Genomic DNA, 23,133 nt, shown 5'->3' on the forward strand with positions numbered 1-23,133 from the left:
GCTCCGATCGACCATCCTAAAATTGAAGAGGAAGCACCATCTATTTTAATAGGCCCTTTCCTTGAAACTTTTTCCTACTGTCCATATCTATTTTGCAAATAAGAGCAAAAATGGTTTACTGGTCTCTGCAGTTTTGCTGGGTTATTTTAGAAGTGGGTTGTATATGACTGAAAAATGTCTTGGAAACTTGAAACTAAGAAGTTGAGTGATTTTTAAATTATTATTATTATTATTGATTGATTTTAGGGAGAGAGAGGAAAGAGGAGAGACAGAAAGAGAGAGAAACATCGATTTGTTGTTCCACTTATTAATGCATTCATTGGCTGATTCTTGTATGTGCCCTGAGCAGGAGTGGAACCTGCAACCTTAATGTATAAGGGCGACTCTCCAACTAATTGACCTGCTCAGCCAGGGTCTTGAGTGATTTTGTTTTGTAATATGTTTTGTTTTTAATTTATTTCAGAGAGGAAGAGAGAGAGAAAAAGAGATAGAAACATCAATGATGAGAGAGAATCATTGATCGGCTGCCTACTGCATGCCCCCCTTACTGGGGATTGAGCCCGCAACCCAGGCATGTGATGGGGAATTGAACCGTGATCTCCTGGTTCATGGGCCGATGCTCAACTACTGAGCCATACTGGCCTGGCTTGAGTGATTTTTTTTGGTGTTGAAGTTAGAGAGTTAACAGATCCCTGGATTAGTCCCGGAACTTTGACTTCCTCTTGAGCAAGTGAGCTCATTTCCAAATTACTTAGTATATAATCTTATCTCCCACTGAACATTCATGTCAATGTTTTCTGTTATTCTATCAACAGTAGAAAGAAGCTAGTAATTTGAGTTCCTACTCTACATGAGGCTTTCATGCAAATTCCCAGTTTATTCCTTACAGCACCTCTGTCAGGTAGTTCCTTTTCCTAGTTACTTAGGTGTAAGAAACAGACCCAGAGGTTAAGTTTCCCAAATCACACAGCTAGGAAATGGCCCAGCTGGGATTTGACCTGGTTGCTGACTGATTCTGAACTCCATGTTCTTGCCACTGAATTCCCTGGGTTAGTGAGGAGAACAAGCAGGATCTTCTGTCCATCCGCTATCACATGGGCAGCATGTCACACAGGATGTGAACATTCGTACTGGCCTCGACTTAGCGTGCAGTGTTTGTTAACTGAAGCTTGCTGTTTATCTTTCTTCTTCTGGGGTTCTCAACTCGAATGCAGCCAGATTTGAGGATCCCTGCTACACTGCTAACTGAAAGCAATAGTTAAGTTGTTATTTTTATGCTAACATGACATTTTCAAAACTCATTTTTTCTACTCTTCAGGGCTTAGATTTTGAGACCAAGCAGCAGTACATTCTCTACGTGGCAGTGACAAATGAGGACGCCTTTGTGGTCACTCTGTCCACTTCCACGGCCACCATAACTGTGGATGTGATGGATGTGAACGAAGCCCCCATCTTCATGCCTCTCCAAAAAAGAGTGGAGGTGTCCGAAGACTTCCCAGTGGGACAAGAAATCACATCCTACACAGCCCAGGATCCAGACACATTCATGGACCAGAAGATAACGTAAGTGGATTTTTCAACTGCCTTGCAGCAGCCGGGTGTGTGTATATAAAATATTTAGTTTATAGCATTTATCATCATCATTCTGTGCAAGACCCTTCTCTTAATTGGCTTTTTATTTTTTTTAGTTTCCTTTTTATCTCCATTCCCCACTCCTTTTCCATTTCCTCCATAGCCAGCCATTCTAGGTTTATGTACTTCCTCTCTTTGAGTTCATGTAGGAATGTGGTTTTATAAGTAGTCTGTTGTTCTCTTTAAACTTGTAGGCACCTCTATAGTGTAAATTATAGCCACAAATACTGAGAACACACACAAACCAACAGCAACAGTGTTCTTAGACTTTGGAGAGCTGAGTTTGACTAGGAAAAACTATTAGAGCACAAACCCAAACATGGCACGTGTGTCTTGTTAGTAATAGTGTGGTTTCCAGGGGTAATGGAGGCCTTCCTCTATTGTACTCACTTTCTCTGCTCAGACAGCTAGGTTCCTACTGGTTAATATCTACTTCAGAGGAATCTATCAGAACCTCTGAGCTATTTGTAAAAATGTTATACAAATCCAGAGTAGAGTCATGCTTGGTAATTGAATGCGTTCTTGTTGTGGACGGTGTTTGTGTTTTAGCTTCAGTGCCTGTGATTTATGAAACTTAAATAGACAAACAGACAAAAAATTTAAGTGTGACCTCAACTTCTGAGGTTATTCTGGAAGTGCTGCTTCTATCCTGAAGGAGAGGGCTCATAAATACCTTTAAACCACGTGTGCACTGCACAGGATGAGCTGTGTGAAGGGTCTAGTTAGTGATCTTAGTGGTGTCCTAGGTCAAGGGCCATGGGGAATTTTTAAGTGGAGGAACCTGGCTGATAATACCCAAATCTTCTGATTAATTTTAACATTTACTGAAAAAGCAAGGACAACTCGACTTGGTGTGCCACTTGATAGGATTCAATAGCACATGCACGGTGCCACTAAAGAAATCTTTTCTGGAGAAAATAGAAGTTGAAACAGAAACTAATCAAGTCTCGGGCTCTGATCTTGAAGAATTACAGCGAATGAAGAAACAAGTTAAATGCCTTGAAGCTGCTGGCCAAATACAGAATGTGGGAATTGTATGACAAATGACATTTTCTTCGACAAATAAATGGCAAAAGGGTGAGGGTGACTGATATAGATGAAAGGGTATTAAGAGACCAATCAACCAGTTGTAATGTGTTTGAATGTGGATCCAACAATCCAACTATAAAAGACACCCTTGAGGCAATTAGGGAAATTTGAACATAGACCTGGCCTTAGATGATATTAAATAAGTCATTATTGTTTTTGTTGGGTGTATTAGTGGCATTGTGATTATGTATTTTAAAAAACCTTATCTATGTAAGGTACACGCTGAAGTGTTTACTGAAGAAATCTGCTTGAGATTTGCTTTAAAATACTATAATTTTATACATTTAGTCAATATACTACTCATAATCCAAGGATTCTTCTAGGTGGTCCAAAATATAAGGGCTGATAAGATGTGGTTTTGGCAGTGCAGCAGCTGCCCCCTGCCTGCCTACTTCTCGGACCATGGCCAAGATGGAGCACACCTTCATCGCCATCAAGCCAGATGGCATACAGCGTGGCCTGGTAGGTGACACCATCAAGCACTTCGAGCAGAAGGGATTCCGCCTCGTGGCCATGAAGTTCCTTCGGGCCTCTGAGGAACTCCTGAAGCAGCACTATATTGACCTGAAAGATCGCCTGTTCTACCCTGGGCTGGTGAAGTACATGAACTCAGGGCCCGTGGTGGCCATGGTCTGGGAGGGGCCGACTGTGGTGAAGACAGTGAGAACGATGCTTGGAGAGAGCAATCCAGCCGATTCTCAGCCAGGCACCACTCGCAGAGACTTTTGCATTCAAGTCGGCAGGAACATCATTCATGGCAGTGATTCAGTAAAAAGTGCTGGGAGAGAGATTGGCCTATGGTTTGAGTCCGAAGAATTGGTTGACTACAAGTCGTGTGCTTTTGATTGGATCTATGAATAAGAGGTGGCCAAAGCATCAGTCCCTTTTGGCTCTACTTGGATGTGTCCCTGGACGCTGCTCTTCATTTCATTGACTTAGTAGCAATAGGATTGATTTTTCTTTTGTAAAGCAATTTACCAATAAAGCCTCTGGGTGGTGGTGGTGGGGAGCTGTGTTTTTCATCAAAGTTCAAAAGGAGAGTAAAAAACCAAAATAACATTGTAGTGTTTTTGTCGAGGGGTTTCCGGGCTGGGTTGATACCTTAGTTGCAATAGTGAAATAGGTAGTTAAAAGCCTTTCTTTGGTCAAGTCCAGGGATCAAGTCTTAATAGTGTGTGCAGAGGCCCTTGCCCCTGGATAAAGACCACTTTGTGTAGTTCATTGCTTTGTACTTCTAAGGAAGTGGGGATAAGCCCGCAGGTACCTGAGGCACTTACCTCTTTAGGCTTCTTTGCCTCCCTTTCTGAGCCTTTCCCTGACCCCAGCAGTATCTCTCTGTTTTTCATGCCTTTGTTTCTTCTGGTGGACTATTTCTGGTACCCCTAATAAGGTGTTGCTGAACAGGATTCTCTTGGCTGCTGTCGTTGCTGTTTCCCATTGAGGCATTTTGTTTGCATGTGTGTATTACAGCTCTAGGAAAAGAATCTCAGGCTTTTCCTCTGTTTCTGTCTTGCTTCTTAGTGGTCTATAAAGCCCGTTGGAGTTGTCAGTACAACGAAACCAAACTGATGGGATGGGAGTGGGATCTTCATGTTGCTTATCAAATCTGGGGCTGATTACTCCACACTTGTTTGACCTGCCCGTGAGGGTCACAGCAATTTTCCCAGCTCTCTGATCATCAATAATTTTAAATTCCCAATGTAACCATGCTTCATCATCACAGTTACAAACCGGATGATGGCTTCAGAGCATGACCTAAAAAGCACCTGGCACTTCCCTCTCTTTTTGGCATTGTTGATACTCTTGAGAGCATCAGCCAGGACAGTCATGTGCCCCATTATGGTGGCATGGAAGGATGGTGGAAAGAACTCTCTCAGCATTGTGAATAGGACATTTTTTTGCTCTGCAAGACCATAAGGAGTTTTAGCCTGTTTCACACCTACCATTAAATGCCAATACAGCGGCCCACTCTCAAGTCACCATGTCAACCCAAATCTCCAAATGCTAATGGTGGAGGTGTTGTGGTACCCCAGGGAGCAAGAGTTTGCTCTGAAAAAACAAATAAGGATCATAGTTCTCACTATTCAGGTAAGAATTACCTATAGATGCTAAATCTATGGATGAAAGCTAGTTGGTGAACAGGATCTTCTCAGATGACCTCCCCTCAGATTATAGGTTAATTGCAAAGAGGAAAAAAGTGCCTTCACGGTGAAGAAGTCTGGTGCCCCTGCTTTATCCAAGTAATCAAAATTAACATCAATAAAAGAACAAACAGACATCATGCGCCTCCTAATGAGATGCTCCAGGAAGGACACACAGCATCACCTGCATAGTGTGAGGACAGTTTTGGGAAAATTGACAATTTGAGTATGTACCATGTATTTATTAATAGTATTCTATCAAAATTATATTTCCTGAAATTGAAAATCAAATTGTTGGTTATATAAGTGAATGCCTTTGTTCTTTGGAGATGATAACACATGGAGATACTTATGAGTAAAGGAACACCATCCCTGCAACATATTCTCATGGTTCAGCAAAACAAGACATTATGTAAATGTGCGTCAGCTTTTGTATAGCAAAATATTAACAACAGGTGAATCTAAGTGAAGCATACATATTTGCTCATCACAATTTCCTGGTAACTTTTATATAGGTATGATTTTTTTTCTTTTTTTAATATGTAAGTAAGAAATGTAGAGTGGTTGGAACTGATCGACAAAGAGGAACTTTAGAATTCGTCAGCTACATGCTGCTTGCTGTTCCCATTCTAAGCCAGGGCTTGTGCCTTTTCAGGTATCGGATTTGGAGGGATACGGCCAACTGGCTGGAGATTAATCCAGAGACTGGTGCCATTTCCAGTCGGGCTGAGATGGACAGAGAGGACTTTGAGCATGTGAAGAACAGCACGTACACAGCCCTCATTATAGCTACTGACAATGGTAAGGACACCTTCCCCTCAGGCCTCGGAAGCCTCACCTAGCTCCCTTCCTTGCCTCCCACCCTTCTTTTGGAGGCAGAGTTCATTCTTTCTCTTTTATTCTTAAACAAAAGCATTCTCAGTGTCAAAAATGCAAATCATTTAGGTCAAGCAGAAGTTCCTTTCACCACTCCCTCTGTACCTGAACCACACTCCTTCCCCACAGCAGCCAGACTGCCTGGGTTTAGATCCTAGGACCAAAGCTCAGTCAGTGCCTGTGTAACCTTAGACTTACTACCTAATCTTTATGTCTCTTAATTCCTTTATCTGACAAAATGATAATATCCCATCAGAATTCAATATGTTAATTTATGTAAAAAGTGCCCAAAAGATCACCTGCTACATAGTACATAAGGACTGTCATTATTATCATCATAATCCTCATTATTAGTAAAGTGTGGCTCCTTCCAGACTATTTCTGTGTATTTGAATGCATTTAAATACATTAAAAAATATAGCTTATTATGAAACCACTACCTGGTTTGTAGCTGGTTTTAGTTTTCATTGTAAAAACCATGATCTTGTGCACATTGCTTTAAATTAAAAATATATTTCTATTTTTACGTGACTACAGGTCTTTAAGACACAGAGCTATACCGTGGCACATTACAGATCTGCTGGCACACCTCAGAGATATGGTGGGTTTGGTTCTAGACCACCACGATTAGTTAGTGACTCATAATCTTTTTGCTGGTAGAGGGTCTTGCCTTCACTTTGTTAAAAATACAACATAAATAAATAAAGCGAAGCACACAAAAACGAGGTATGCCGGTACCTCTTTTCAATAAAATGATGTTACCTGGATACGGCCTAATTAATCATTCACTCATTAAAAGGCCAATGGGGTTGTTTTCAGCTCTTCACTATTTACATGAGTGATAAGTAAACATCCTTGTACATGCCTTTATTGCAACAATTTCCCTCAACTCGATACGCAGAAGCAGAATTACTGTTAAAGAGACCTGCTAGCTCCTGTGATTAAACTGTCTTCCCCTTTCTCATTCCTCAACCTCCCGAGGCAGTAATTCCAGACTTGACAATCTGGAAGGCAGAGGGCAAGGCAAGTCAGGCCGCGAAGGGGCTCCAGTCGCAGAATGCTTTTGGTGCAGGGAACGCTAACCCGCCGCTCCAGCTGCAGTTCCACGTGGGCCAGGTGTCGCTGGTGCATGGGAATTCCCTGGCCTGGCCTGAGATAAACTGAGGGATTGGCATCTAAACCGAGGGCCAGAGGCTTTCTATGAAGGGCCAGGGAGGAAACATTTTAGCCTCGGCAGGCTGTACAGTCTCTGCCGCCACTGTAGTCTGGAAGCAGTCGTAGACCTTCTGTGAAGGAACGAGCATAGCTGTTTTCCGTTTTCCTAATTTGGCCAGAAGGCCATAGTTTGCTGACCCCTGACCTAATAGTGGCTAAGGTGTGGCCATCCTAAATGATTCCTCAGAGTATAACTTTGTGCTTGACTCAGTAGTTCTCAGTGTAGTTCTATGAGGAGAATGAAGTTTCATCTGAACATCTATCAGCTCATTAAAAAAAAATTTATAATTAAAAAATTTAAGCGATACCTGCTCATTGTTAAAATAAAAAAATTCACACGACACAGACACACCGTGGAATATTCAAAAAGGAAGGAAATTTGTCGTGTGTTACGACATGGATGTACAATGAGGACACTATGCTAATTGAAATAAGCCGTTCGCACAAAGACTAATACTGTACGGTTCCACTAACATGAGGTCAGTTTGTAGAAACGTAAGTCAGTTCGTAGAAACAGGAAGCAGAATGGTGGTTACCAGGAACTGGAGGGGGAAATGGAGAATTGTTGAATGGATACAGAGTTTCAGTTTTGCAAGGTGAAAAAGTTCCGGAGAGCTGTTTCACAACAATGTGACTATTGAACTGCACACTTAAAAACATGGTAAATTTGTCCAGCCAGGTGTGGCTCAGCGGTTGAGCATCCCCTAGATCCAGGAGATTGAGGTTTGATTCCCGGTCAGGGCACATGCCCCAGTTGTGGGCTCGATCCCCAGTTGGGGGCGTGCAGGAGGCAGCTGATCAATGACTCTCTCATCATTGATGTTTTCAATCTCTCTCTTTCCCTCTGAAATCAATAAAGATATATTAAAAAAACAAAACATGGTAAATTTTATGCTATGTGGTTTGTTTTCTTAAACCATTAAAAAAAAAAGGGTAAAGAGAAAAAATTATCACTACAGTCTTGCCACCCAGGTATAACTCTTTACAGGTTTGAGATAAAGTCCTCTGGGTTTTTGTTTTGTTTTTTTTGTGTGTGTGTTTTTCCCCCCTACAATATACTAATATTGATGATGATTCCTTGAGTATCTACTTTTTCTACTACCATATGCAAACAGAAGTGCATGTGGCCCTGGCCGGTGTGGCTTAGTTGGTTGCATCATCCTGTGCACCAAGAGGTTGCCGGTTCGATTCCTGGTCAAGGCACATTCTGGGGTTGCAGGTTTGATCCCCAGTAGGGGGTGTGCAGAAAGCAGCCAATTGATGTTGCACTCTAACATTGATGTTTCTCTCTCTCTCTGTCAAAAAAGTATATATATATATATATATATTTTAAAAGTGTGTATGACCTTCCATCTCTATTTTGAATATCAACTTGGAGATTTTAAAAGGCTCAGTGCTTTGCTAATGACCTTAAAGCCATAGACATTCAGAAAAGGGAGAACTGGTAAGGGCAGGGAGGACTTCTGGGAGTGGTGTAAATGTAATGGGTGAATAAAGATAGGTGAAGAAGAGGAAGGAGGGTGCTCTTGGTATGAGGAATAACTTGAATAATTGTTATCAAAATGAGGGAAAAGCATGACAGAGACCTGACCAACCAGGAGTGAAGGTGCCCTGGGATGGGCAGGCCAGGAGGCTCCGTGGGCAGGTGACCCCTGAAGAGCCAGGACAAGCTTTGGGTTCAGTCTGATGGGAGGCAGTAGGGATTCGCCAGTGTGCCCGAGCTGTGGTGTATCCTAGGTATTTCTCCTTAGGTTCTCCACTTGCTACTGGAACGGGAACCCTTCTCCTGATCCTCTCTGATGTGAATGACAATGCCCCAGTACCAGAGCCGCGGAATCTGGAATTCTGCCAGAGGAGTCCACAGCCTCAAGTCATCAACATCATCGATCCAGATCTTCCCCCCAACACATCTCCTTTCACAGCGGAGCTAACATATGGGTCAGGCGTCAACTGGACCATTGAGTACAATGACCCAGGTGGGAACTCGAGGCTCACTTTGGAAACTTTGCTCCGACTCTCGTGCTTCCCCTGTCCCCACCTCCACCTCCCCTTCCGAAATTCCCTTCTCAGCTTGCAGATGGCGCCCCTCTTGTCTGATGCTTGTTTCCTTGTGCCCTCTACATTGGAGGCATTCCACCAAAGGCCCCTTTTCTCTGCTGGGTGACCTGGTAACATACTGCTCAGTAATCTGCAACCCAAGCCGCTCTGTTTTCTTTACTCAGCTTTGGAATGTCTTTTGTTCCTTATTAATCTTATGCTACAATAAACTTTTCTTCTCCCCTGGTCTCATCATTTATTTTTGTTGCTTCCTCTAGAACATGAATCTCTCATTTTGAAGCCGAAGAAAACCTTAGAGCTGGGCGAATACAAAATAAACCTCAGGCTTGAAGATTACCAGAACAAAGACCAGGTGACCACCTTAGAAGTGTATGTGTGTGACTGTGAAGGGGACGTCACGGTCTGTAAGAGGAACATGGCTTATGCCGAAGCAGGATTGCAGCTTCCTGCCATCCTCGGGATCCTTGGAGGCATCCTTGCTTTGCTAAGTAAGTACAGCTGACAGGTGTACTTCGACTTCTAAAATGGGGGAGGTTTGTCACTTGCTGAACATTTCAGAGGTCAGTGGTCCAAGACTGGAAGGCTGCCTGTTGTATTAAGTCAACGGGGGCCCAGTCCTTCTATTTTATTGTTCTTTCAACCCCTCAGGGCTTTACTTCTCAAGCTCAAGGGCATACAGATCACACGTGCCTCTGTGTAATATGACAGTTTTGATCTAGTAGGTTTGGGGTGGGGCCTCAGATTCAGCATTTCTAAGCAGGTCCTTGGACCAACTCAGGGCAGGAAGGCCTTGGGATGCTGTCCTCATCAGCATGGTCAGAGCCAGCCAGCTCACCTCCTGCACACTGCATCCTAGAGCAGCGATGATCGAGGGAGCGGAAGTCACGCGTCTGGAAACTGCACACATCACCTTCATTCACATCCCCTTGGCCCAGACACAGCCATGTCTGAAAGTTCTCACTCTAACTTGGTGACCATGTGCCCCATTCAAACTTAGCAGAGAGTGGGGTGGGTTGTGGGGTGAACAGTGAACATCAACAACTGAAAGAGTGAAGGAGAAACAGGATGCTGGGGAAAACGTGGCCGTTTCTGCCGTCATCTTTAAAACTGATACCACCTGAGTCCACGTAGGGTTGACAGTTGCTTTTACAGTTTCAAAAAAATCGATTTGTTGTTCCACTTATTTATACATTCATTGGTTGACTCTTGTATGTGCCCTGACCAGGGATTGAAGCCTTGGCGTATCAGAATGATGCTCTAACCAACTGAACTACCTGGCTGGGGCAGAATCTGGTATTTCTTCCAGGGGCTCTTCTTGTTCTAACAAGAACAAAAACAGCAGCAACCTTTCATTCTATGCAACACTGTAATTTAATATCCATAAGCAGCTAGTTGTCCAGCCATATAGTTTCCGAGTGATTATGACAACAACCCCATGTTGGTATCCAAATTTCCCGTATGCCTGGAACAGTGGTATCACTCGGTCGACTGTCTTCCTCTCGCAAGTATTTTTGGGTATTTCGTCTTCACAGCTTTGGAACAGTGTACTTTCTTGCAAAATGCCTATCTTGTGGCTTTGAATCTTGCGGTGATACAGTATCTTCTATGTCATTAGTAGTGTATCACAGGTTGCAGACAGCATCTTGATTATCTGCAATTAGTTTCAAATTCTCTTGAAACATGAGTGAGTCCAAAGTGAAACTCGCCGCCCTCTGGAACGGCACCAGTTGGGTACTTCTAAGAAATTTCCCCCCTAAGTTTATGTAACCTCCTGTTTCATTGCAATAATGCTTCACTAGGATGTCATATGTAGGTATTTGGGCATAAGCATCTATAAAGAAAACAGTGAATTATATACAGGGTGTCCCCCAAAAATGTATGCACACTTTGAATAATTATTAATCCCAATGGGTTAAATCTGAAATAAAGAAACATCAATGGAGCTATCAGTTGTTACGTGTGTATACATTTTGGGGGGGCACCTTGTATATTTTTTCATTTACAATAAATAGTTTAATATTTTTAAAAAATTAAATGTTAATTGCATATCTTAGAAATATCCCAAGATCAGATGAAAACCCTGGAACTTAAACAGCTTTTAAAGCTTGCTTACATGATTTTATCTTAAGAAAAGATAAGGAATATACCAGGTGATTTTTTAATAGTCTGTCCCACCCCTATAACTGATTAATAATAATATGCATGTATCAATCTCGTTTAGGCTGGCCCAACCCTGCTTGCAAAACTTCAATGGCATCAACTCACTCAGAACCAAAGCCAAAGTCCTTCCAGTGGTCCACACATCCTGACTACCCCTCTGTCTTCCTCAACACTTCTTTCCCCCTCACTCACCCTGCTACAGCCACACTGACCTCCCCCTTTTTTAATCACACTAAGCACGATCCTGCCTCACAGCCTTGGCAGGTACCATTTCCACAGCTTGGAACACTTTCCCTCAGATTTTGGAAAATAACTGATTGGTTTAAGATCCAGTTGTGAATTCAAGACCGCACTTGAACTCACGTATTGTCCAGTATGTTGTAATGCAGATGTTAACTTCAGAGGTGTGAGCATCACCACATGGCTTGTCTGACAGCCATCCGTCTGGTATGCAAGGCAGTGGTTCTCTGTGACAGCTGCTGCTTGTGGCCTTGAAGCCTGACTCTCATCACTGTCTCTTCCCCTTTACAGTCCTGATTCTGCTGCTTCTGCTGTTTGTTCGGAGGAGACGGGTGGTCAAAGAGCCCTTACTGCCCCCAGAAGATGACACCCGAGACAATGTTTATTACTACGATGAAGAAGGAGGTGGAGAAGAGGACCAGGTGGGTTTTTAAAGCTGGTAAAAATCTTAATGGCAATCTCTTTATTTGGAAAAAGCAATGATTAGAGGGCTGACATTTGAAATAGCTCTGTACCACTTTGTATATTATTTTTTTAAAGCCTTACTCAAGAACATAGACATTGTCACTGGCCATCGTCATCAATGCAACATCACTTACATTTATTGATTGCATACTGTTCTGCACTCAGGTGACTGAACAGAGGCACAGAGCAGTTAAGCGACTTGCCCAAAGTCACACAGCTAGGAAGCAGTAGAACCAGGTAGTCTGACTCCAGAGCCTACTCTCCTCATCATTAGTCTCAGGAAATGAACTTCATTCAAATTATCTTTGACATGGAGCAACTGATCTGTCTTAATATTTTGTTTCCCTTGAGTTATTTTAGCTATGCTAAACTGTTTTTGGTTTTGTGTTTTGCTTTTTTATAGATGTTAAACTTTAGGCTTTCTCTGTTTTTCCTGATTTGGAGACAGTCTTAACTTGCCTTACCCTGGAGTTCTCCAGAGAAGTTTTGAAAGTCTGCTGTATCTAGAAAGGGAAGCACAGGATCCATCACATAGGGTGGAAAGGGTGTGAATATTTGCTAAATAATCTAATAATTATACCCTGTAAGAAGTCAATCAGGTATAACTGTCTCCATCTGTACTCACAGAGTTCCTCACAATCCTATTATGCTATATTTCCTTCCAGTGCTATTTTGGACACTCTTAGCTTGAAAGCTCTCATTTCAGATTGTATTGGCACATGCCTGTAAATATCATACAGTTGGCAGTGAGGCATTATCTGGTACCATAACCTACAAACTAAATAGAACCCTGTGTCTGACTGTTTCTGGTTTACTCTTTGCTATACTTTTACCTTTTCCTCCAAAGGACTTTGACTTGAGCCAGTTGCACAGGGGCCTGGATGCTCGGCCTGAAGTGACTCGCAACGACGTGGCTCCAACCCTTCTAAGTATGCCTCAGTATCGGCCCCGCCCTGCCAATCCTGATGAAATTGGAAACTTCATTGATGAAGTAAGTAAGCAAAGTCAAAAGCCAGGCACAGCTCATCTCTGAACTTAGAAAGGAGCAGTTGTGTCCAAAGTGAGAGAGAGCTTAGATTCTTTCCTTTATCACATTTTCATCTTGCATGATCTCTGAGCCCTATTTTTGTGTGTGTCTCATCTGAATTTCAGAAATAATAGCATTTCAAACAGGTCTTAGTGAATCTGCAAAGTCCATATGACAAAACTAAGAATTACTTGAAAAGACTTAATAGAATTAGAAACTAAACTAAAGAGATTCAAAGTAGATCCAGTTTGGTTTCACTAATGGGTCTCTTCTCCCCTGCATCCCACTGATGATTGTTAATGTTAAATATGTGTCACAAGTCTACCTGAGGGCCAGAAAAATGCCGCTCATATTGTATGTGTCATAAATGCATTCAGCTATAAATATCAGAAGCTTAAACAGATAGAAGTAGATTGACCTCTTGCAAATTGAAGGCTGCGGTAAGCAGGTGAGGCTGGAGCAGCCGCCTTCTACCTTCCTGCTAATGATACAAACGTATATCCTTTGTTGTCTCATGATCACAAGGTGGCTGCTGCACTTCCAGGCCTTGGGTCTGTATTCCAGTCAGGAAAAAGTGGGAAGGGCAGAGCAGAGGGCAAAAGAAATCTTTCTTCTAGCAAACTGTTCGTGCAAGAAAGGTGTTCATCCTACATGTTACTGGATTGTCCCTATCTGCAAGGGAGGGTGGAAAATGAGACATTAAATTAATCAGTTTAGGGTAAGATGAGGAAGAAGTGGGGGTAGGATGAACCAAAAAAACAAATAATACAGTCTATCAGGGTCTATTAAACTACGTTACCTGGTGACTTGCTTAATTACTGGAATGATTTTCAGGGCTTGTCTGATGTTCCAGTCGCCCTCCCCAAGTTTGCTTTAGCTTCCCATAGGAGTTGTCACCAAGGACTATACAAAGCACAGCAGTATTGGAAGTGACCAAGCCACATCCATTCTAGCCACTGGATCTTAGAGAACACTGGCAACAGGAAGGGACAGTTTCAATCATCCTTTTTAGGTACATCTGGATTTAGATACATCTGGATTTAGGTCCTCTCCTCCATTCACGTTCATTATCACATCGGATTATAGCTTTTTTTTTTTTTTTAATTACAAAACGGATATGGTTTGCTATTTTAAAAATATAAATTATGACAAAGTACAGGGTGTCCCAAAAAATGTATACATACTTTGAATGATTATTAATTCCAATGGGTTAAATCTGGAAAGAAAGAAACATCAATTGAGCTATCAGCTGTTAAGTGTGTATACATTTTTGAGGACACCCTGTATATAAAGGAAAAAATTTAAGTTCTTTCTCAGTTCCTCTGACCCTACTCAGCAGAATGAACTGTGACCTGCCTGGCATTCATCCTTGCAGACCTTTCAGGCTGAAACCAGCCTGTGTAGATCGGGCGGACTGTCCTCATTGTTTCTAGCCTCTTCCATCCAGATTGCTTGGTGCTTATATCTTCCCTGCCTACCTATAACTTACCGCTTTAGTTTAGGGGGAAAATATCTTGGATATTTTCCCATAACTTTCTTTTCATTAACGTATCACATCCATCTTCTGCGGCAGTTTAACTTCACCTTGTTAGTGTTCCAGGGACGGTTGCATTGTCATTAGCGGTCCACTTTGCTTGAGGCACCAGGAGAAGGCATCTTGCCTAAGAGGACAGGTGTGGGGTTCCTTTCATCGAAAGATCCTGTTTTCTTCTTTCTTCTTTAGAATTTGAAGGCGGCTGATAGCGACCCCACTGCTCCCCCTTATGATTCCCTGCTCGTGTTTGATTACGAAGGAAGTGGTTCCGAAGCTGCTAGTCTGAGCTCCCTGAACTCCTCGGAGTCAGACCAAGACCAGGACTATGACTACCTGAATGAATGGGGCAATCGCTTCAAGAAGCTGGCAGATATGTACGGAGGTGGCGTGGATGACTAGGGGACTCGAGACAGATGCGGAGAGAGATGGGTTCCTGTACTCATGTGATGGGAAATGGAGGAATAATTTTTCTGGGGGCCTTTCAGCTCCCTTCACATGAGATGAATTTCTGAGGAAGAGAGACTGTAATCAGTGGTGCATCTGATTACAGGGTAGTTATAATTTCCACTTGGTAGATCTGATCTGTGTTAGAAAGATTTTGATGTACTCCTTGAATCTTTTTTTTCTTTCATCACCCTTTACAAGCTTGCAACTTGTGGATTTTCTTAAGGGCTTTGTCTCATTTTTAAAAGGAAGGGGAGGGTCTATGGCCCTATTGTTTTATATATACATAAAAATTTATTTTTAATTTGTGTGCCTTTTTAAATCCTATCACTTCACTGGTGTCCCATGTTCCAGTATCCACTCTTACTCCTGAATTTACATTACCCCAGACAGGAGTTCTCTGAGGCAGAACTGTTGGACCCTTCTAGGGGAAGAGGCTGTGTCTTAGTCTGGCCATATCGTGACTGGGTATTGTATACTCTTAAGGCCCTTAATCGTTTTCTTTTTTTATCTCCTGAGTGTGTAACTTGAAACGGACATCTATCCATTTACTTGTTCTGAGTCAGAATGTTTGTTATGTGACTGTCATTATGGGGTACTTTGGTTCTAAACAAGGAGCCTTGACCAGAAAAGGTGATGAGTTTTCAGGTGCCACTCACCTTTTAATGTTTATCACTAAAACTTAAAAGAGTGATATATTTCGAGACTCAGAACAGTGCCTAAAGTGTTGCAGCCAAAGAGAGAAAAGAAGATGGCTTGTCACAGCAGATGGAAAACATGACAAGTGGGCTTGGAGATGGCAGGAGAAATTGTCACTGAGCCTGGCAATTTAATAAACTAAGGCCGAGAGTGGTTGAGGTGTCTCTACCTCTAGCCCTGAAAATTCTGGAAGAATGGATGAACCTCAACATGTGCTTCCTACCAGGATCTTTATACCATGGTTTGTACTCGCAGCCCAGAATCCCCAAGTGCTTGCTTCTGGTGATGTCCACAGGAAATACTGGCCAATCTGGACACATTTGCCCCAAATTCCAAGAAAACTGAGAATGTTAGAAACTCCAAATTTTTTCTTAGGAGCAGGGGATTTGGGGGTAAGGAGAACCTCAATTTGGATATTCTTTTTGTTGAAATGTGACCATCAAGAAACTTTTGACAGCCACAGAAAAGAAGTTTATCTTGTTTTATTTTCCATCAACTGTTTTTCGAAGAAAAAAATCATCCCTGCAATCACGTCTTGGAATTGTCTTGATTTTTTGGCAATTTAAACTCTAATGTAGTTCTGTGTAGATAGACTGTCACTATAGTTTTGAGTGTATATGTGTGTGGGTGCTGATAATTTCTATTTTCTTTGGGGGTGGGAAAGGAAAACAAGCCGATAAACTTATCCCTAAATATTCATTTTTATAAATTTTATTAAAGAATTTTGTTAAATCATTGTCAAACTTGTTTTATTTGATTACACCACAATTCCAGGCAAGACACATGATAGATGAGCGCAGTGTACACATGGAGAAAGAAGCTCTATGTTCAAATGACTTCTCCAGAACTCTGTGTTATTCTGTTGTGGGCAAAGAAACTGCATTTTAAGGTCACTTTATTTGAAAAACATCTATTCATGTGCATGTTGTAAAACCAATAAAATTCCCCTGCCAGTAGGAGAGGACTGTGGCCAGTCAGCAAAATTAGTATAAACCAGAGGTTCTCCATCAGGGTGGATTGTGGCCCCTTCTCCCAGGGGATATTGGGCAATTTCTGGGTACATGTTTGATTGTCATGAGTGAGGAAGTGCTGCTAAACATCCTACAACGCCCAGGACAGCCCTGCACAACAAAGAATTATCAGGCCCAAAATGGCAATAGTGCCTCTGAGAAACCCTGGGAGAGGCCCTTGACTTTTCTCTGCTGGAGGGGTATAACTTTAAAATATTAAAAAAAAATTAAATTGGCCTGGCCTGGTGTGGCTCAGTGGTTGAGCATTGACCTGGATCCAGGCAATCGGGGTTCAATTCCTGGTCAGGGCACATGCTTGATCCCTAGTCGGGGGCGTGCAGGAGGCAGCCGATTAATGACTCTCTCATCATTGATGTTTCTCTCTCTCTCTCTCTCCCTCCCCCCCCTCTCCTTTCCTCTCTTTGAAATCAATAAAGATATATTTAAAAAAAAAATTGTAGACGATAACATTTTACTATTTTTAAGTGTACAGTTAAGTTCCATTAAGTAAATTAACATGGGTGTAATAATGGTGACATTGTTTACTGGGACAGTCTATATCCTTAGGAGATGAATGATGAATTTAGGGGTAAAGTGTAATGATGACTGGAAATTAACAACAGTTTGAAAAAAGCGTATCAACAGAGAGCACAAAAGCAAACACAATGAACACAACACAGTGACTGCACGTGTTCACTGCAGCATTCATTCATGACAGTCAAAAGGTGGAAACAACCCAAATGTCCATCAGTTAATGAGTAGATTAAACAAAATGTGTATACATAACATGGAATATTATTCGGCCTTAAAAAGGAGAGGAATCCTGATACATGCTATAAATGTGATGAACCTCGAAAACATGACATCAAGTGGAATAAACCAAACATGGAAAGGCAAATACTGCTGTATATATAGGAATAGAAAGTAGAGTAGAACTTATGGGGCTGAGGAGGGCAATGGGGAGTTGTTATTGAATGGGAACAGAGTTTCAGTTTGGGATGATGGAAAGTTCTGGAGATGGATGGTGGCGATGGTTGCACAACATTTAATGTACTTAATGCCACTGAATTGTTTACTTTAGAACGGTCGATTTTATGTTCTGCATATTTTACCTTAATAAAAAGTCTGACATGGGGAGTGTAAAATGATTGTATAACATTGTGAATGTACTTGCCACTGACTTGTACGCTTAAAAATGGTAAATTTTATGTTTATCATAATTTAAAAAGTCAGGGAAAAATAGGACAAGGGTAAAGACATAAATAAAATGGTTCTATAGAGAATAAAATTATTCTCTACAGAGCAAGGGGTTGTACTAGCAGGGAAATGTGACATCTGAAAAAGACTGCAGAGAAGGTAGTTGGACCCAGTGGGGAGCCAAACTGACGGGAGGCCTGGAGAACAGTGCCTTCGCTTCCCTCTTGCTGGTTCTGTAGGTCCTGACAGTGTGTGGTGAAGACACCAAGACAGGAGCCATGCTACCCGAGTTCAAATTCTGGTTCTGTCCTTTCCAGCTGTGAGCGTAGACCAGTTACTTAACCTTTCCCTAGCCTGTTTCCTTATCTCCAAATAGTAAAATAACTGTTTCTACTTTGCAAGAGGTTGTGAGGCTAGATGAGTTGAAGTGTATAAAGCATTTAGAAGAGTGCCTGCCTCATGGAAGTGCTTTGTTAAATATTAGCTTTTATTTTTATTATTGACCAAGGGGCACAGCAAGGGAGTTTTGGGTAGAGGAAGTCATTTAAACAAAAGCAGGATGTTAGAAAGGGCCAAGCTGGACTGGATTTAGTGGGTCCGATAGAACCATTAAAGTGTTTTGAGCAGAACTATGTGACCCAAAGTGGTGTTCTGCGAGGGTGTATCTTATCTGCCTAAAAGCAGAGCCTCCCAAAAGAATTCAACAGTCATAAATCTCCCAGGAGTTTCAGAGCCAGGAAGGATAGAAGCTGGCACCACTGGGATAAGAAATCACCTAAACACTTATTGTCACGAAACGATTATATCCCATTTAGTCTTCTAAGGGCTCATTTCTCTTTCCTCAAAGTCATTCGTTTTCCCTTCACTGCCCTTTCCCTCCAGGGTCCCTGTTAAGATAGCTTATAAGCCCCAAATTCTAACCACTTCTTTGAGTCACATTTTTCTGTGAATTCTCTAGGATGAATCTGTTTTTTCTCTTGCCTCTTGTCAGTTTAATTCACAGGTCTCCATATTCAGAACCTAAGTAGGTAAAGTTCCCCTCCAACAAGGATCTGATTGATGCTAAAGGGAGTGGTAATATAAACATTAAACAAACTTTAAGATAAATGAAGACAAGCTTCAGCGGTATCTTTGTGGAGTGCATGGTGGGGGTTATCACAGAGACTAAGGTTTTCTCACCGGTAGGGTAAGAATTGAGGGTCAATTATGGAAAATGGAATGCAACCACTCCACTTACCACATGTGGCTTTAAAGACAGGAACCCTAAACTTGCTGGGGTCTTTCCTGGGAATTCTGTTTCTGTAAAAACAGCCCTTGATAACTATTGGATGCCCGTAACCTTATTAGTTCTGGGCTGACCAATTTTCTTTCTGCTTCGTTAGGTCTCCCAGGGTTTCGGTACATGAATATTTTCATCCTGATATACATGTTATTTCATGATAAACTACTTCTAATTTCCTTCTTGATGTAGCAGTTAACTGTGCAGCTTGTGTTGGCAGGTTGTGTTAGCTGTGGGTTTTTCCCCCCTGGGCAGTAAAGGGGGCCGTAGAAAATATTTATTAAGTAAAGTGGGCGTTCCCGGCCAAGTAGTCCCCGCCCCACGCCTCTGGCCCCGCCCACGCCTCTGGCCCCGCCCCCAGACCCATGCGGCTCTCGCCACACTCAACATGGCGGCGGCCCGCGTCCGCCGAGGCGCCTGAGCTGGTCGCAAGGGTACGTGCCACTCCAGCCATGGCGGTCCCCAGGCAGGCCGCGGGCAGCGGGGCTCTGCAAACGTGCGGTCTGGAGCCGATTTTGGAGGCGTTGAAGCTGCTGCTGAGCCCGGGAGGTGAGAGGACGGACCTGGGCGCCGGGCTGCATTCGGGACTCTCAGGGCCTCCAGTTTTCCGCGGCTGCTCTGGCTCCCACGCTGTGCGCTCCTCAGGGCCGGAGGCCACCCCGCCCCTGGGGGCTCTGGGCATTGTCTGTCCGGCCTCATATTACCCTTGAGGAAACCCAAGCTCAAGAAGGGATGGGATTCGGGGAATACTGGCAGTAACCGGGGTCTCTGGAGCTCCTTCGTTCTGCCGGGCACTGGACAAGCGCCTTGGGAACATGGTTTCCTTCAGTCCCTGCTGCAGCCCTCAGCCCTCAGCCCTCAGCCCTCAGCCCTCAGCCCTCAGCCCTCGAAGGCTGCGGAGAGGGTAGGCTCTCGCGACGGTCAAGCGAGGGCCCAGCCTCTTGGGGGCGCAGGGCCTAACGTGGACACTGGAGATTTGAACAAAATGCCCGGGAGCCCCGAAAAGGGAGGCAGTGACGTTTGAGCTGGGTTTGGGGAGAGTACTTAGGGCTTTACCGCTTGGGATGGATTTACAGTCGCTTTTAATCTTTCGTGGTGACCTGACAAGATCTTCCCAATTTAGAATCTTAAGGCACCTGGGGAGTGGTTTAGCCTGGCGCCTTGGACAGCCGAGGACACGCAAGTCTCACTGAAGTAACCTGCCCAAGATATGCGGTCAGGTGATTCCGTGTGGAGCCTCAGATGCTATGTGGAGCCCTGAGAAAGGACGCAGCTGGAGCGTCTAGTTGGGGGGAAGGGGTTTAGGGTGAGCGAGGTAAGGTACGTGGAACGTCGTGAGGTGACGTTCCAAGTCTCCCATTCTGAGATCCCTACGACCCCCACCCACCCCCGCCCACACTGCGGAGACCCCCACAGACTTTATACCATACCTGAGGGAAGTGAGAAGAAGTTATTAATAATAGTAATTGAGTGCCTAAGAAGTATCAATCCCTATACTGTGCTGTTTACCTCTATATCGTTTAATTCTCACAGCAATCGCTTGAGCGAGGTATTACTTGAATTCCGTTTTACAGGGGTTGGAACCAAGGCTTAGGCGCATTAGAAATCGCTCAGTGTCTGTCTAGTGAGTGGCAAACCTGGGATTTGAATTCAGGAGGCTTCCACTGTAGTGTGATAACTATACTATGCCCCAATGAAGAATTAAACTGCAAAATAGACTTTTAACTTGCTAATCGAGGGGTCACTTGTCTAGCAACTGCAACTATCTCAAATATAACTGAGAACAAGGTTAAGTAAGCCAAAAAAAAAATCTGGAAGTAATCATCTATCACAAAGCACATGTACTTCATTTATAGAAGACCTCTAAATCTCAAATAGTATGTGGTGGAATTACACCCATGAACTCATTGAACTTATGAGAATCCAAGCATTCCTATTTGAAAAAGAATAATTTATTTTAGTATGCTTAAATGATATTATTTTGCACATATAGTCTATTATATATGAATCTGCCTGCTGTTTTCTTTGATCATATCAGCTGCTGAGGGAATTAAAAAATACCTGTGCTATTATGAGTATTCAGATGTCCCTGATGGACAGAAGGTGTTGAGACAGGATGAAAGTATTGGTTAAAATTACATCCCCCAGATAAACTTTTTTTGATCTGTAAATTGACTACCTTTGAGGCAGTACTTACTGAGAGTTAACTGTATATAGTATTCTATCCTTAGTGCTTTTGGAGATACAGAAGTGTGTAACAACTTTTGCTCTCGAGCATCTTGTCTGTTTGGGGAGATGGTACCATACATATAAACCAAAAGATATTCAACATGGCAGGATAACACTAGTGGTGAATGGATGGTACAGATAGCAGTTGGTTAGGGGAATTCTCCAGGGGTGAGGCTATGGAAGGCTACAGGAGGAAGAATTGAGTCTAGGTGGAAATTACAGAGACAGGAAGATACCAACAGTCTTTCACTTTTGAGCCACCAAAAGTTGTGCTGCATTAAACATTTCTCTTGCCCTGCCTTCCATATCTATTCTCAATCATGGGACAAGTAAGAATATCTCCAACTCCATTTTTAGGAACTGTGTAAGCAAAATTTGAGAGGGGGCTTGTCAATTTTAGTGTTTTGCTTGCTAAAAACAGGGGCCATCTCAGCAATAGCTTTGGAAAAAAACCCTTTTCATACTAAATATAGATTCACTGGGGGAGAAGGTGCTGAAAATTCCAGTAATTTGTAAATAATGAAGCTGTATCACACTTATTCTTGCATGCCACATTGTGTTTGCACTTTGAACTTAATAAAAAGTACCACACAAATCTTGAAGTCTGCTTTTAAATGTCACAAAGCATAGACACTTAAATTGGTGATTGGAAAGAATAGATAATGCTGTTCATGAGGCCCACATTTCCAGAAGTGTGATAGGGATGGTCCTAGGTGGTGTGTAGTAGAACTATTTTGAGGATGTATAGTGTAGTGTAGTGATCAATAATTCGGCTTTGGAGCCAGATTGCACAAGTTGAATATGCCCTGGAAATAATAATGATTAATAAGTAATTATAGTCCTTACCTCACAGAGTTCTTGTGAGGATTGAGTTAAATAAATAAAGCACTTAGAAAATGTATTAGCTGTTACTAATTTAAGTTTTAAAAAATGATTTAACTTGAAGAAATAATTAAATAAAGCAAATTACAATAGAGCTGGTACTCAGATAAATGGCAAAAATTGTGGAAGTGCTATGTGACTGAAAATTGGAGAACGTTGTTTTAAGGCAACAGATCTCAAACTTTTTGGTTTCAGCGCTCTTACACTTAAAAATTGCTGAGGACTTAAAAGAGATTTCTGTGGGCTATCCATATCTATATTTACTATATTAGAAATTACGACCGTAAGAGAAACCTTTTACATTTGTTTAAAAATAACATTAATTAAAAAATAAATAAAAATAACAATAAACCCATTACATGTTAACGCAGTGACATTTCTAATGAAAATTATATTTTGCAAAATAAAATAACTTACCGGGAAGAATGGCATTGTTTTACATTTTTGCAAATATCCTTAAGGTTTGGCTTATTAGAAGACAGCTGGATTTTTATATTTGCTTCTCCATTCAGTCTGTCATGGTAGGTTGTTCTGATTAAAATAGATGAAGAAAATCTAGACTCATATATATATATATATATATGTAGTTGGAAAATGGAGGAAATTTCAATCACCTTTTCAGGTAATTGTGTATATTCTTCTATTTATTTAAAAAACCATTTTTTATCAATTTTTTAGGGAGAGGGAGAGAGAAAGAGAAACATTCATGTGAGAGTGGAGCACTGATAGGCTGCCTCCTGCACACTCCCTACCTGGGATCGAGCCTGCAACCCAGGCATGTGCCCTGACCCAGAATTGAACCAGCAGCCTTTTGGTGCAAGGGATGATGTCAACCAACTGAGCTACACAGGCCAGGGCTTTTTTTTTTTAAAGCATTTGCATATTCTTTTATACTGTACTAGAAACAAGAGGTAATTTCTTAAAGGTTAGTTGCAATACCCAAATCTGAACTCAAT

At 42.2% G+C, this 23,133-nt stretch overlaps 2 protein-coding genes and 1 pseudogene across 3 annotated transcripts in view; all 3 read left to right on the forward strand.

Moving 5' to 3' along the window:
* Positions 1–16,316, forward strand: part of CDH1 (cadherin 1) — a 71,966-nt gene extending 55,650 nt beyond the window's left edge. The window contains exons 10-16 of the mRNA XM_081118393.1: positions 1,319–1,563; positions 5,518–5,663; positions 8,705–8,929; positions 9,269–9,499; positions 11,703–11,833; positions 12,724–12,867; positions 14,627–16,316. Coding sequence (XP_080974519.1) covers positions 1,319–1,563; positions 5,518–5,663; positions 8,705–8,929; positions 9,269–9,499; positions 11,703–11,833; positions 12,724–12,867; positions 14,627–14,836 — 1,332 coding nt within the window. The 3' untranslated portion in view covers positions 14,837–16,316. The remainder of the gene's footprint in view (positions 1–1,318; positions 1,564–5,517; positions 5,664–8,704; positions 8,930–9,268; positions 9,500–11,702; positions 11,834–12,723; positions 12,868–14,626) is intronic.
* Positions 3,124–3,582, forward strand: LOC308547665 (nucleoside diphosphate kinase B pseudogene; annotated as a pseudogene). Its single transcript has one exon. The product of its transcript is annotated as a nucleoside diphosphate kinase B pseudogene (transcript).
* A 3,115-nt stretch (positions 16,317–19,431) lies between the features above and the next one.
* Positions 19,432–23,133, forward strand: part of TANGO6 (transport and golgi organization 6 homolog) — a gene marked incomplete at its 5' end in the record, with an annotated part of 127,728 nt that continues 124,026 nt past the window's right edge. The window contains one exon of the mRNA XM_081118739.1: positions 19,432–19,615. Coding sequence (XP_080974865.1) covers positions 19,432–19,615 — 184 coding nt within the window. The remainder of the gene's footprint in view (positions 19,616–23,133) is intronic.

This window comes from Miniopterus schreibersii (assembly GCF_964146895.1).
Source record: "Miniopterus schreibersii genome assembly, chromosome: 18".
In the NCBI taxonomy this organism is placed as follows: domain Eukaryota; kingdom Metazoa; phylum Chordata; class Mammalia; order Chiroptera; family Miniopteridae; genus Miniopterus; species Miniopterus schreibersii.